Source organism: Passer montanus, unplaced genomic scaffold (genome assembly GCF_014805655.1).
Source record: "Passer montanus isolate IOZ18808 unplaced genomic scaffold, ASM1480565v1 scaffold10, whole genome shotgun sequence".
NCBI lineage: Eukaryota > Metazoa > Chordata > Aves > Passeriformes > Passeridae > Passer > Passer montanus.
Genome location: NW_024356505.1, coordinates 766,407 through 780,282, shown reverse-complemented (window position 1 = coordinate 780,282; position 13,876 = coordinate 766,407). Strand labels below are relative to the sequence as shown.

At 45.6% G+C, this 13,876-nt stretch overlaps 1 protein-coding gene across 4 annotated transcripts in view; it reads left to right on the top strand.

The window, feature by feature from the left end:
- Nucleotides 1–12,607, top strand: part of TMEM108 (transmembrane protein 108) — a 164,938-nt gene extending 152,331 nt beyond the window's left edge. For 3 of the 4 annotated variants that reach the window (XM_039713503.1, XM_039713494.1, XM_039713510.1), the window contains 3 exons: nt 1,270–2,382; nt 10,701–10,855; nt 12,262–12,605. In XM_039713503.1, coding sequence (XP_039569437.1) covers nt 1,270–2,382; nt 10,701–10,855; nt 12,262–12,384 — 1,391 coding nt within the window. In that variant the 3' untranslated portion in view covers nt 12,385–12,605. Of the gene's footprint in view, nt 1–1,269; nt 2,383–10,700; nt 10,856–12,261 lie in introns of all 4 variants that reach the window. The other variant, XM_039713485.1, reaches the window with a different exon arrangement.
- The last annotated feature ends 1,269 nt before the right edge of the window (nt 12,608–13,876 follow it).

Below are 13,876 nucleotides of genomic sequence, written 5' to 3'. Positions count from 1 at the left end.
GGCCAACTAGGAAGGGTAGAGCAGGGGCAGGAAGGCACTCCACAGTCCTGGCTGGAAGTTGATCATCACCCAGTTTGGAGACCTGCAGTTTTGACGAACTCATCTCCCTGATTTGTTAAGACCATGACAACATTTTTCGCCTCAACACTGCTGGTTGAAATTCACACTAGCTCAGTGCTAATGGTGCCATCTGATGATGCTCAGTGGACTGTGCAAAATGGATTTATTCCATGTGCTTCCTGGTAGGCAGAGATCCACATTACACTCGACAGCTTCAACATATGGAAATGGTGACATATGATTGATGTGGTCCCTGCAGGTCACGCTAACTCACGGCGTATTAGCCCTGCGTCCTGGGGAGGCTTATGCTACTGCAGCTGCCCACCTCCATTATCTGAACTAGGAATAAATGAAAGAATTGATGTTCCCAGCAGTGTGGATCTGGCACCTCCTGAAATTATGTGCAGCGTTGAGGGAGGTGGGAGGGAAAATTCATACAATTCAACCCCACAGCACATGTAAGCACAGAACAGGTTACAACCAAACTTTGGTTATGGGTGTGAAGGGCAGTTGTGTTAAATCACAATAATCACAATGGTTTTTTTAAATGGCTGGGATAGCTGTGTTTTCTTGTTAATTTTTGACATTTGGAGTGACTAGATTTTCCAAAGTAGCTAAGTAAAGCACAGCATGTATAACCCAGGTAACCATCTCATCAGACATCCCTTCTTGACCTAATTTTCAGCAAGGCCTAAGCAGCTGCTCTTTCAAAAAACAGATTGCTTAATGGCAGCCAAGACTGGAGGCAGCCAAATTTAGGATTTTTCAGCCAAAGGAGTGAGCAGACTAAGGTTTCCCATAATGATATGGACATTCATCTGGACACCTCCTAGTCGCGATGAAAATGAGAACGTCTGTTGTTTCTGCCCCTGCAATGTAGGATGCTTTTTAGCTTCTCCAGGGAAATCACCTGCCTATGGCATTTTAAAGCTTCACATTAGTCGATACTGCAAGGTCCTCTCTTTCTTTGCCACAGAAATTCCTTGTAATCTTGCTCATCACTCTCATGGCTAAGGGGTCACCACAGCTCCTGCAGATTTGTCTTTCTTTTCCTACTTTTGCAGAGAAGCAGACAAAGTTGGATGTTAACTCTTCTGTCCTTCTGCAGAACATGGAAGGTATTCCTTCCTGCCAGATACACAAGCCATGCTGTCCCCATCCACTGCTTCCTCCCCAGTATCTCACCCTCTTTTTGTGTTTTTTCCTCAGGTGTTCTACTGATCTTGGCACTGACAGAAGAGCTGGTGTTTTCTGTTCAGGTACTGTCTCCCACTGTCTCCTCCTCTCAGGGCTTCCCGATGAACACTACAACTATCACAGCCATGGGAACAACACCTCACCACAAAGACCACCACACGGCAGAGCCCCTTCCCACGTCTGCTCAAGCCATGTCCCACCCCATCAGCCTGGTGGAGAAAGCCCCTTCCACCGGGCAAGAGCAAGAGAGCGGCCCTCGCATCGGCGAGAAGGAAACTTACCATTTGTACAACCAGAGTGCTTTGTACTCAGGACAGTCCCGCCCCAAGGGGAAAATATTCCAGGTTTTCAAAGGCAACTTCTCAGAGTCGACAGAGCCTTACCTAAAGACAACCCTGCACTCCCCCTTCCCTACCCTGAGGAGCCCTTTCACAGACCACCCATTTCAGTCCCAGACCACAGCATCCAGCGATCCAAATGGAACGGGGCTGGCAAGAACTACACACTCAGACCCTTCTTCCCACCACACCACCTCGGGAAGCCTTAGGGAAGCAGAGCGAGGGGATGGGACCGAGGTAGTAGTGCAGGAGGCAGATTTTGCCACCACAACTGCTGGACCATCAACTGATCCTGAAGCAGTGTCGGTGCCTTTTAAACCCACCCGCTATGGCATGTGGGATATGCTGAACAAAAACAGCTCTTGGGTAACCTTGAATCTCAGTACAAATGTCCCTCTGTTTCCTGGCTCTGGATCTGCTACAGCAGCAGCTGGTCACTCAGTTCAGACCAGTTTTGACGTCAGCATCTCATCCGCATCAGCGGGAGACCCCGAGGGACTCACTCCGACGCAGCACGGCGCGGTGACCAATGCCACGTCGCCGGGCAGTGCTCTCTCCTCAGTGCCTGCCACCAGGTTGTCCAGCTCCACCTCCACAGCTGGCTCCACCGCCACCGGGAACTTCCTGAACAGACTGGTTCCTGCTGGGACCTGGAAACCAGGTGTGCAAGGAAACATCTCCCATGTCACCGAGGGGGACAAGCCCCAGCACAGAGCAACCATCTGTCTCAGCAAGATGGACATTGCTTGGATCATTCTGGCTATCAGCGTCCCTATATCCTCATGTTGTAAGTTAATTGCCACTTTATTTTGCTTTCTCTTTCCTTAATATTCAGATTTCAGCCCACGATTCAAGGACTAGCTGGAGGCCTAACAGAGGCAGGTCAGCTTGGGATGGATGAGAGGTACAGGCATCGTACTCATGAATCAGAGTGTTTAACTTCAAAATGCAGGACTAAAATGTTACAGTCAAAGCATACTCACTCTATTGCTGTTCAAAATCTTATGGGGTAACTCTCCACTTGAGGGTGTAACACTAGTCTGAACAATTCTGTAATGTGAAGGAGCTTTACTCCAAACTGTTTAAGACAGTGATCAAAAACTTGATCAAAGACAGTGATCCTTTTAGACAACAATTCTTTTATCTAGGAAATAGTATTTGCTGTCCTGAAACTGGAGTTAAAAAACCCACCGCTAACCCAAAGGATTAATAACATCTGTAATGACTAATAATTCAGGAAACACCAGTTTTCCAGTGCAATAAAATATTTCATTGCAGGTAGTGCATGGACTATCCGATTTAAAAACCTGATAACCAAAGTGCTGGTTTCCTCAATTTTAATTCCAATTTACAGTTGCCAAAGGGAAGAGAAAGAAACCTTGGCCTTCAGACACCTGGAGTCAGCCACCTGCAGGACCAGGGCAGGTTGGGTTTCCAGAGCTGGCTCAGGGTCTTGTTGTTTGACTCAATTACAAAAAACACATGGGAAATTATGAGCAAGCTTGTGAGTGCTTGCCAGGATGTCCCGTGCCCAGCTGGATTGTAGCAGCTTGGTGGGACAACATATTCTCTGGGGTCTCACTGTCATGGGGTATGACTATTCTGATCTGTCTGGAATGAAACAAAACCAAACATTTCCCAGCCTTTGCTGCCTGAGGAAACACAAAGGGGTAGCAGCCAACAACACCGAGTATTAATGTTGTTATTTATGGCTATGAGCTGCACTGAGGACAAGGCTAGGTGAGCTGCCTGAGCCAGTCCCACACACAGCTTACTCCAGCCAGAAGGGACAGTGCTGCTCTCTCCTGCTCTTTCTGATGTGCAGGCACCTGATCCTGCCCCTCTCCTTCAGCCTGGGCCTGACTTTTCACCTTTTCACGAGACACTTTCAGATTGTTGAAGTGGCCAAAAAATATTCACATTTTGGTACTTTCTGTCCACCCAGTGAGCTGAATCAGCTCCCCACAGAGTCAGATGAGTATGAGATCCAGAAAGGATGAGGCTGCAGGAATGCAGACCTGGAGAGGGGACCATACTAATCCTTTCAGCAGCTGCAAATTATTGGATTGGGTCAGCATATTTGTTAGATTCACACCTCTGGGACCATCAATTCTGCTATTGCCAATGTGGTTAATACCACAAGTGAGAACAAAGCTTAAGGCTAAAAGATAGGCAAAGAGGAACCAAAGCAGAATTTGCATGTGCATTTCTGTGTAAGATGGAGAAGAGAAACTGGGATTTAGCAAGCACATGGTCAGAAGCAGCAATATTTGATGATTTGATGAACTATGCCTTGTCTGTCCATCAACAGAACTAGAGGATCAAACAAATTTTGGGCTAATATCCAGAAAGAAAGCTGAGCTGGATGGAAAGCATCTAAATACAAAATAAGAAGTGCAAAACCATACAACACAAGCATTGGAAGTTTAGCCAGTGGTTAAACTGGTCTGTGTGTGCAGAGTGTCATATATGAGGTAAATAATAATAACAGTAACAATAACAATAGTAAGAATAAAATGAGAAGTCTGATAGCAGGAGTGCTAATGCATTGTTCATTAAATAGAGGTGTTAGCACTTTTCCTCTTTTCATTTGTGCCATGTGTTCATGTGACTCTTCTGGTTCTTGTACTCAGAAGCTACATTTAAAAAAAAAATTCAAATGCTATTTTGAAAGTTATCTGTATCAGCTCTAATACAATTGAGTGTTTAAACGATTCAAGTACTTCAGTCCTGCTTTCAAGACCAGATTCCTGACGATGGCCTTCACTGGGATTCACCTTTTAAAGTCCGGGGATCCTCGAATGTATTTCAGAGCTGAAATGAATGGCAGGAAGGCATTTAAATGGTATATTTTGGGGGCGATCTGGCTTTTTTTTTTTCCCTAGATCTAGTAAACTGCTTCCATCCCGAGTGTGGCTGCGGGAGGCGCGCTGCGCGCCGCAGGGTCGCTGCCTTGGTGTGCGCGGTGCGCGGCGCAGGGGGAAGGCGCGCGGTGGCGAAGGGGACTGTCGCCACCTCCCGGGCACCAGCGCTGGCACATGCTCCTCTCCTGTGGCCTAGAGCGGGCTGATGCCGGGACGAGGATGAAGAGCAGATATTTGGGGTTCATTTCTTCTTCAAACAGGGAAGAAGTTTTCTAAGAGAGGCTCTCATGGTTGTTGCGGGCGCGGATTGAGAAAAAAATATTGTCGTGCTCCTGCCTTGGGATGTTGAAAGGCTATAGAGACACAATCCTGTGCTGTTAGATATCTGAGCTGCCTTAGGAGGGATCAAGCCACGGGGGAAGTCACAGAGGTCCCCTGACATGGGAGGTTACAGCTGGGGGCTGGCACCTTCAGCACCAGGCAGAGAGACAGCCTCGAGGCAGGGAAGTTAGCCACACACCCTGGAAAAACATGGAAAGAGGTGAACAGAGGCAACCCAGAGCCTTAAAAATGAGGTGAACAGAGGCAACCCAGTGCATGAGGCTGCAGAGCTGCAGGAATCCAATTAACTCAGCTCCCTTGTCCTGCTAATGAGGGGTGCCCTGAGCCCAGCCAGCTCGCTGACCTCCGGGCTGTTTTCCCAGAGCCTCTGAAGAGCTGTGCAGTGACCAGAGCATCTCTCCTCTGCCAGGAGCCCTTGTGTCTTTCCATATAATCTCTCCTCTGTGTAAGGAGTTACAAGGAGGCTGGAAAAGCTTTCTTTGGAGGGCTTCTGGGCACAGCTTGTGCTACCCAAAAATCTTTGGAAAGTATCTTGTGATACTGCAGAGATGTTTCTGTCCCTCTCTGATCCCTCCATGCTGCTTGCTGTCACACCTTCTAGTGACAGGCACCTGTTACATGAAAACCTGTGGGCATTTGAGCTTCTATAGCAGAGGAAGTGACTTGCTGGAGGACAACCAGAGGAGCCTTTGGCTCCTCATCCCCACTGGAAGAAGTTGCTGCACTTGCTGCACTTCTCCTCACAGAGGACACACCCTGCAAGGTTTCCTTGCTGGCCCATCCCTGCTGTGGGGATTTGCACCAAAGAGCAGGAAGCAGCAGAGTGTTTGTTCAGCATCACTGTGCCCTGACATCCGAGCTCCACTGAGGACTGGCAGATCCCCCCCGAGCTGTGCTGATGGCACAGCTCAGGGGCTGTAACACAGGCCTGAAATCTGCTACTCAAGAACTCACCTGCTTAAATAGGAGCTGGGATTTAGCCTCCCACCCTTACAATTCATACTTCTTTACAGATGCACAGAATTCTGAGTCCCACTGAAACCCCTGAAACTGCTAGCCAGAAGAGTAATGCTTTGAGTAGGAATGCACAAGCCATCTCTGCTGCAAGAACCTAGGGAAATCATTTCATCTTTTGGCAGCTCAGTTTCATGGTATAAATAATGACAATAATGTTGCTAATGCCATGGGAGCGCTGCAAAAATGAAGGATTCTGCATCATTCCCTTTCTCAGAACAGCAAAATCATATATAACAGTGATGTGACTATTTTCTTCATGTCACAGCTTGAGTTGGTTTTGCAGTGTCCTTCAGGCAGCCTTGAACATTTTTGTGCACGTGCTGTTGTACATGTGTAGGTGCCTCTCTCTGCAATGCAGAACAAGAACAATATAAGCTCATTTTAAAACCCACCATTCCAGTCCTTGGGCTCCTGGCGTTTGCGTCACTGTAACTACAGTATGACACAATAAAATGTGGAAGAACAGGAACTTGCAAATCAGATGCACACAAGTCAATTTATCCAGCCAGTTCTGCTGACACAGAAGAACATGAGAGGAAGGCTGAGCCTCTCAACACAGGCATCAGCAGAACCCAGAGAATATGTGAAGAATTGCCTTGGGCCTAACCTCACTTAGCTCACATTTCATGCACTGGAACACTTTCCAAAATTACCTCACCTTCTCCATCACAAAACCTATGCTTGCTTTCTGGTTCTGAAGGGAGAGATCCCAAGCTCTGAGCCTAATCTCAAGTGTGAACTCAGGCTGAGCTGGAGTGACTCCTGTCTCCAGATGTCAGCAGCTATAGTCAATAACCAAATCCATCCTGATACCTTTATCACAGCTAAGTATGTGCTGCTACATATAGGAAACCAGGGAAATTGAAAGAAATACAGAAAAAGCACTCTTGGTCATTGAGAGAAGGGTTCTTTAAACTTAGATTATGTTGGGACCTGCAAGTGTAGGGAGAAGTAAATGAAGCAAATCCTTCACTGTGAATATTGCATGACTTTTAAGTGCTTACAGTTTCAGGTCTGTTAACACTGTGTTTTTTGTGGGGGCTGGAGAGTGGGGGAAGGGAGTATGCAGCTGTGTAAGATTGGTAAAATATTTTAGTGAGTTGAAGGGAAAGACTGTCAGAAAACTGTAGGGAATTGGTATGATCTCATTACACTGCATTAATGAAGCTGGATTGAATGTGGTATATAGTCATAGTGGTTATATTTAAAAAGAAAAAATCACCGGAAGATTAGAAAAGAAAAATGGAATTACTCAGGGATGGAAAAATGCAACATAATTCCACTTGCGCCAAGATGTAGCACAAAAAGAGGCTGCAGCCTAAATATATAGGAGAGATTTCTGACAGCATAGTAGAAGTTTTGAATTTTAAAAAAGCAAAAGAACATGGAGGAAGTGATGGTTGAAGGTGAAGGCATTTATACAAGAGTAATGTAAGCATGTCCCCACAATGGGAATCAAACATTGAAACAAAATTTGTGGGAATGGGATCGACATCTGGTCACTCTGTATCCTTAAATAAAGCTGAGTATTTTTCTATGAGATGTACTGTATCTTAAATACAGATTATGTTAATGGTAACAGATGAAAGTCTCCTGGTGTGAAGGTGCTAGGTGGGTGACAGTAGGTGATGGGAACTTGTAAATCTGTGAGAATCTTGTTTCTCCCATTTGTGGGATGTTTTATGTCCTGTGTCATGGCTGGGGGGACAGATAATGCAGATGTAACTTGACCTAGGGCCAAAGAATGTCCAGCGTCAGGGCTGGAGCTCAGCAGCAGCTCAGCCCCTTAACATGTGAAAAGACATCGGTTAGAAATGATTCCAGAATCTCTGAACCTCCAGAGACCCCTGATATTTCCTAACACGTGTCACAGTCTCTGTACAAGGGACTTCAGGCTGACACAGGGACAACACTGACATGTCCTTCTCATGGCATTCTCTGTTGACTTAAATATTGAGCAGGCAGAGGGAAGTTAGTTGAGCTTTTCTGACTCCCAGAAAGCGACCAGATGATTGCTTGAAATCTAGGGAAGTGTTAACCACATAATACACCAGGATAGATAAGCAGGGTGGTGCAGCTACTAGCCCTCTCTTCAGCCCTGTTGTTGTCATTACTGCCATTTGTGCCTTCCAAACCATCTCTGCCCTCTGTGTATTTCATCCACCTAATACGGACTCCCTGGCCATCAGAGTTGTTGTCTGAAAGAGTTTTTTGTGATACATATAATTCTAATTATGAGAACAAAAGGATATCTAGGAATATAAAAGCTGTACCCTGGTCCTAGTGTTCTGGAAGGGAGGTCCTATGTTGGCTACATTAATTTCACTAAAATATGCCCCAAATATGGCGTGTTATGTGGTAGATGTGGCACTTTGTGCTGTCATTTAGTGGTGAATCTGGCAGTATTAAGTTAATGGTTGGACTCAACATTCCTAAAGGTCTTTTCCAACCTAAATGATTCTATGATTCTGTAAAAATGGCAGTTAATGTAAGATGAAGAGGGACTAGCCCCATTCCAGCCCTGCTGTCCTCACTCATCCTCTTAAATGAGGTCTCCTCTGCTTTGAATTGGGGCAGCTTAGATAGACATCCTTCTGCTGAAATACACATTTGTGGAGGCTCAGGAACCCATTTTCCATGCTCTTCCTTCCATCTTCTTGTGTGTGAACCACAGTTGGAGGCCAAGAGTGTAGTTAAGAGAGGGAGAATTATTGCTGTGTGTATCTACAGATGGCAAGGCCATTTCCTGCTGGGAGAAGCGGGGATCTCTCTCAACTCAGTGTCACTGACTTTCCAGCCCCTAAACCCCAAATCCTCTGTCAGCAGCCACTATATTTCATAAGATATAAAACCTTTGCCTTTCAAAAAAATATTTGCAGAGTTGACTTTACCCGGCCTCTCATATCCTCAGGCATCTTCAGAAATGCTCTGTGCCTGTGGGATGGATCTCTTGCTGCTGGAGTGCCTCTCACCAGCAGTGGTGAGGACTAAATGCAAGTCCTGCATCACTTTCTAATCTTCCCAAGCCTGCAAGCTGGGCTGGGACATGGAGAGGGCAGCAGCCAAAGTAGGGATAAAAGGTGCAGCCCTTCAGGAGGACAGGCATTTCCCCAGGCAGGGAGAGAAGTTCTGGGGGCTATGAGGTGCAGCAGAAGGATTCACACTATTGGGCTGTCAGCAAATGAAGTTGTTAGTGGCGGAACTGCCTGAACTGAAAGACGCTGATTTATTTATTTTTTTTTATTATTCTTAGTTGTTTATCCTCTTTTTTTTTTTTTAAATAGAGCTCTAGCCTTGCACTTTTGTGTTGCTATTTTTATGTGGTAGATGGGATAAGGAATTAGATCCATGGCACATGGGTAGCTGCAATGTTTGGTTTGTCAAAACATACATAGCAGCAGTGATCTCTTTGCAGTCTTTTCTTTCCTCTGAGTTATCATTCTAATACATAATTTTACCTGTAGCTGAGGGAATAACATATTTTTCTTCTTCATGAATATTTTCTCTCTTCTACCATGAGGGATTTAGAAATGATAGAGGGAATTTACAGCCGGGCATTTCCTATTTCACAGGTACAAATCAAAGCAAGTACATGTGCAGCTACCTGCCTGTATAAATCAGGTAGATTACAAACACAACTGGCCAATGAATTCCACAGGTGTAAGGGAAGCAGACAGAGCTCACACATTACAGCTCTGAGCAAACACTTGCACACATCCCAGCTTCTGCCTGAGCAAGTCTGCTGCTGTGGGTTTGCCTGTCTCTTGTAATGTTGCCAAGATTACCCATCTGAATGGCAACAGAGATGAATAAACTGAAAGCAATTCCAGAAAATAACACTCAGCCAGCTTTTTGTTCAGCTGCCTGCTGGGAGAGAATTACCTGGGCATTTCTGGGGCCCAGGGATTCCTGTGGCCCTGGGACCAGACAGACTCCTGACCATCAGGAGTTTCACTTGCTGGTCATTTTGTCTTGCCTAACTGCTCTACTTTAAGTTCAGATATTTCAGATTGTAAAATCTTTAGTGTGTTCTACAGGTGAGGAAAAAAAAAAACCACTCTCAGACATTACCCAATGCCCAGGCAAGTGTGGGGGAACAGGTTACCCTTATCAGTAGATTCCACATCCCAAGGCTGATGGAGACAGGCAGGAAAACTCCAGCTCTGGCATTAACACTATCTTGGAAGTGTAAGGTATGTGAGACTGGTGCCACAGGGGATCTCCACACCAGCTTACCCCTCTCTCATCCTGCTCAGGAGCCCATCTGTTCCTCTGGCTGGTTGCTGATGTGTTGGAACATGGTCACAAACTAAAATCCAAGTTACAAATATCAGGCAACAGAGGCAGAGGGCAGTGGCACTTCAGAAGCTTTTGGTATTGAAGCCACACAGCTGTGGCATTTATGAATTTGCTATTTGAAATAGGACAGGTATCTCTCACTGCCCCCTTGCTAATGTGCTCATCACTGCAACCTCTGAACACAGCAGATGCAGAAAAGATCCCCACAGAAGCATCTTAGTCCCTGAGGAATGCCCTCTCTCCTAGAGGGTCTATAAATCCCTGTTTAGGTATTAAATTGCCATCAGTTACAACAACAAAGCTTTTCATTAATCAGACACCCACATCTTGAAGATTATACACTCACATCAATAAGGAAGCAAAAACTGCATATGCTGCCAAGCCCAAAGCCTCATCTGCTTGGCCCAGATTCTGACATTATTGTGTAGGGTTTATTAGCAGAGAGCTGGGACTGACTGAGACTGAAGGGTATGAAAGCAGCTCACCAGCCCTCTCCTTAAGTAACATAAAGTACAAATCCATGGTACTGATGAGTCCTTATTGAAAGGAAATAACCAGATTGTTGGCATGTTTCTATTGACAGCAGTTCTGCTGACCGTTTGCTGCATGAGAAGGAAGAAGAAGACATCTAACCCAGAGAACAACCTGAGCTATTGGAATAATGCTATTACCATGGACTACTTCAACAGGCATGCTGTAGAGTTACCAAGAGAGATCCAGTCACTGGAGACTTCAGAGGTACCTCACTTGCAGAGCTGGTGTCTGAAACCTGTAAATGATGCCATGCTGGGAGAAGGGGAGAGCAAGTCATATGAATAAAGCCTTGAAATCCCTACATATGTTCAGGGGAACAGATTTTAGGGAAAGACTCACTCCCACACACATATTAGATGGGATAAACATCTCAGCAAAACTGGATTGCCATCCTATTCCCAGCCACTGCAGATGTGTTCCATATTGCTGCTTGGTGATGGGCTTTAACCATCTCTTGGTGAACTTGTTCCTGTGCTTCTCTTCCTTGTGAGCCTACAGCCAATGTCAAGCCATGCCATGATGGCTTAAGGAGAGCCCTTTGGTTCCCTCTTGAGAGTTCTTTGGGTTTGGCTCATTACTGACAGCCAGCCTACTGTGCATGTGCCACACACAGTAAAAAAAGGAGGCTGGTGGGAGTTAATAAAACAAAGAAATTTTCTATGTTTATGTCTCAGGAGCTGCCTGTGACTTCTCAAATACCAGTTCAGGGAATGAGTGCTCCCACTACAAAAGTAATCAGAACATTAGTATGTGGGGGAGGTTGGTGGTGTGGTGTACACTCACCAGCCTTTACTTAAGGGATCTGACTGGTTTGGTGGGATTATTCACACATGAGCAGGTGATCCTACTGATAGAAATCTATTCTCTGGCCTCAGAGACAGAGAATAATTCAGTTTAGTTCAAAGATAATTAAATCCTAGAAACAGTGAAGAGTCTGAGTTTATGCTAAAATGACTTTCAGATCAGCTAGCTGACTAGCTCATGTGACTAAATTAAAAAAAAAATAGAAAGGAACCTCTAAGATGTGATTAGACAAACAGTCACAGTCACTTCATTAACCCCACTTTGCTGGCAATCATGTTGCTCAAGCTAAGGCAGGACCTGGTCTAGCCTGCCCAGAATCAAATGTCAGGCCTATTCACATACAGGGTGGTCTTCAAAAGCTGTCTCATTTAAACCTGATCAGACTATGACTGGACTGTGGCATGCTCGGCTGGCTTGAACCCATATATGTGGCTTTCTAACCTTAAAAAGAAGTTGAAAATGCTTCTTTGAGGAGTCAAGCCCAGCTGAGAGACAGTAAACAATTGCAATGAGTCAATAAAGTGGAAAAAAATCAACCAAGAAATGTGAAAGCTCCAAATGGATTGGAAGTTTGGTGCAGCTGACTTCTGGGTCCCCAGGCTGAGAAAGAATCAGCAGACCCTCAGAGGAACTTTTCACTCACAGCTCCTCCTGCCTGACAAAGGGAGAAACCAGCTGACCAAACCCAGCTCTCCAGAGGCACAGCCCACAACACTCAGGCACCTTTGGGGGATTGGGAGGAATGCCCTGTGTGCCCATGGAGAAGGGTGTGAAGTGCTCAGTCTGCTTCTTTGTTTTTCCCCTAGGACCACCTGTCCGAGCCGCGCTCCCCGGCCAACGGCGACTACCGCGACAGCGGGATGGTCCTGGTGAACCCCTTCTGTCAGGAAACGCTCTTTGTGGGACACGAGCAAGTCTCTGAAATATGACCCCACAGCCGCCCCCATACTGCAGTTTCATCTCTACTGTCTCCAAATTATAAATAAATATATATATATTATAAATATAACCTTTGTGTAACCCTGAACTACGAGAAATGTTTTCAGCTTTTCTTTTGTCCCTCAGAATTGTCAGCCCCTTTTTTATAAGTGTGGTAAAACTTTACAGAACAAACTGTGGCTTTATAAAATAAAGGTATTTCTAAGCAAAACATCTGTCAAGTGGACTGTATCCTTTCTGTGATTCCAGTACTGCCTGAGCAGCAACTGGAGTGAGCCCTTTACTGTCCCACTTCCAGTCTGACCTCCAAAACTCTTTTATATGAGCAAGGACAAGAATGGCTCTTTTTTCCTGCATAAGTGTTTTAACCACACTACACATTGGACCTACTGCTGCTACACTTCAGCCCAATAAGCCTAGAATTATTTCCTGAAGATCAAAGAGCCTCAAAAGAAGGAATGTAGAGTGCTCCCTTCAAAGGAACAGAAAATTCCTTTCAATTTATAAAAAAATTTTGCAATCTGGTGACTAGGGACTCCCACCAATTGAATGCTGTGGCTTTGACCACATTTCCACTTCCCCACTGTTTTATTTATCTTGTGTGTTTAGACTACTGCTGCCACTGAATCAAGTCTCCTCATACCCTCTTCTCTTCTCTGGGGCTTTTCTCCCTTCGGAAGAAAACACAGAATTTTGGAGCAAAATGGCAATTCTTTCCTACCCTGTTAAGTGCTAGATTGCAGACTCTAACAGTGTTAGGGGAATAGTAAGGGTGAACAAAGCTTAAAGGATGGATTAAAAATAGATTGCTGCAAGGTGAGATTAATATGGAACATGGAATGACTTGGCCCATATTGATGCTCTCTCTTTGAGTAACCCAGAACTGTTACTGTGGGACCAATTCTCAGTTTTGCTTCTCAAATTGATTTTTTATATCATTCAGCAAGTGAAATGCTTCTGTCCTTCGAAGTCTTGTCCTCCTTCTCCCCACCTCTGGCCACCAGTTCTGCTAGACAAAGTTCTGCTTTCACTCCTCACTTCATCAGGAGCAGGCTGTGAGGGGCACTTTAGCCCCTGCTCCAGCTGGCTGCTCCCTGCCACTGCCTGCTCAGGTTTAATGCTTGGCTGCATGAAAGGGAAGTTCCAGCAGGACAGGGTTAGTGTAGCATCATTAACCATATGCCTTGTTCAAGATGAGCCACAGCTGGTACTAGAAAAGAGACTTACAGCAGTGGCACATCTCGTCCAGCTGTTCCCACTTGCTGACAGTGTCCCAGTGGCTCCTGTTGCTTGGGGCAGCATGACAACTTCACTAAATGATGGCTGGAGTCAGACCCAGACTTGGCTCAAGGGGCCACATTGCTCCTCCTTTCTCCCCATGCCACACGTGCACTTCTGCTGTGCCGAGGCACAAACCTGAATGTGGACTACAGGCTTCTGGAAGATTGTAATGTTACAGGGACTCTACTGGATATTTGTTTC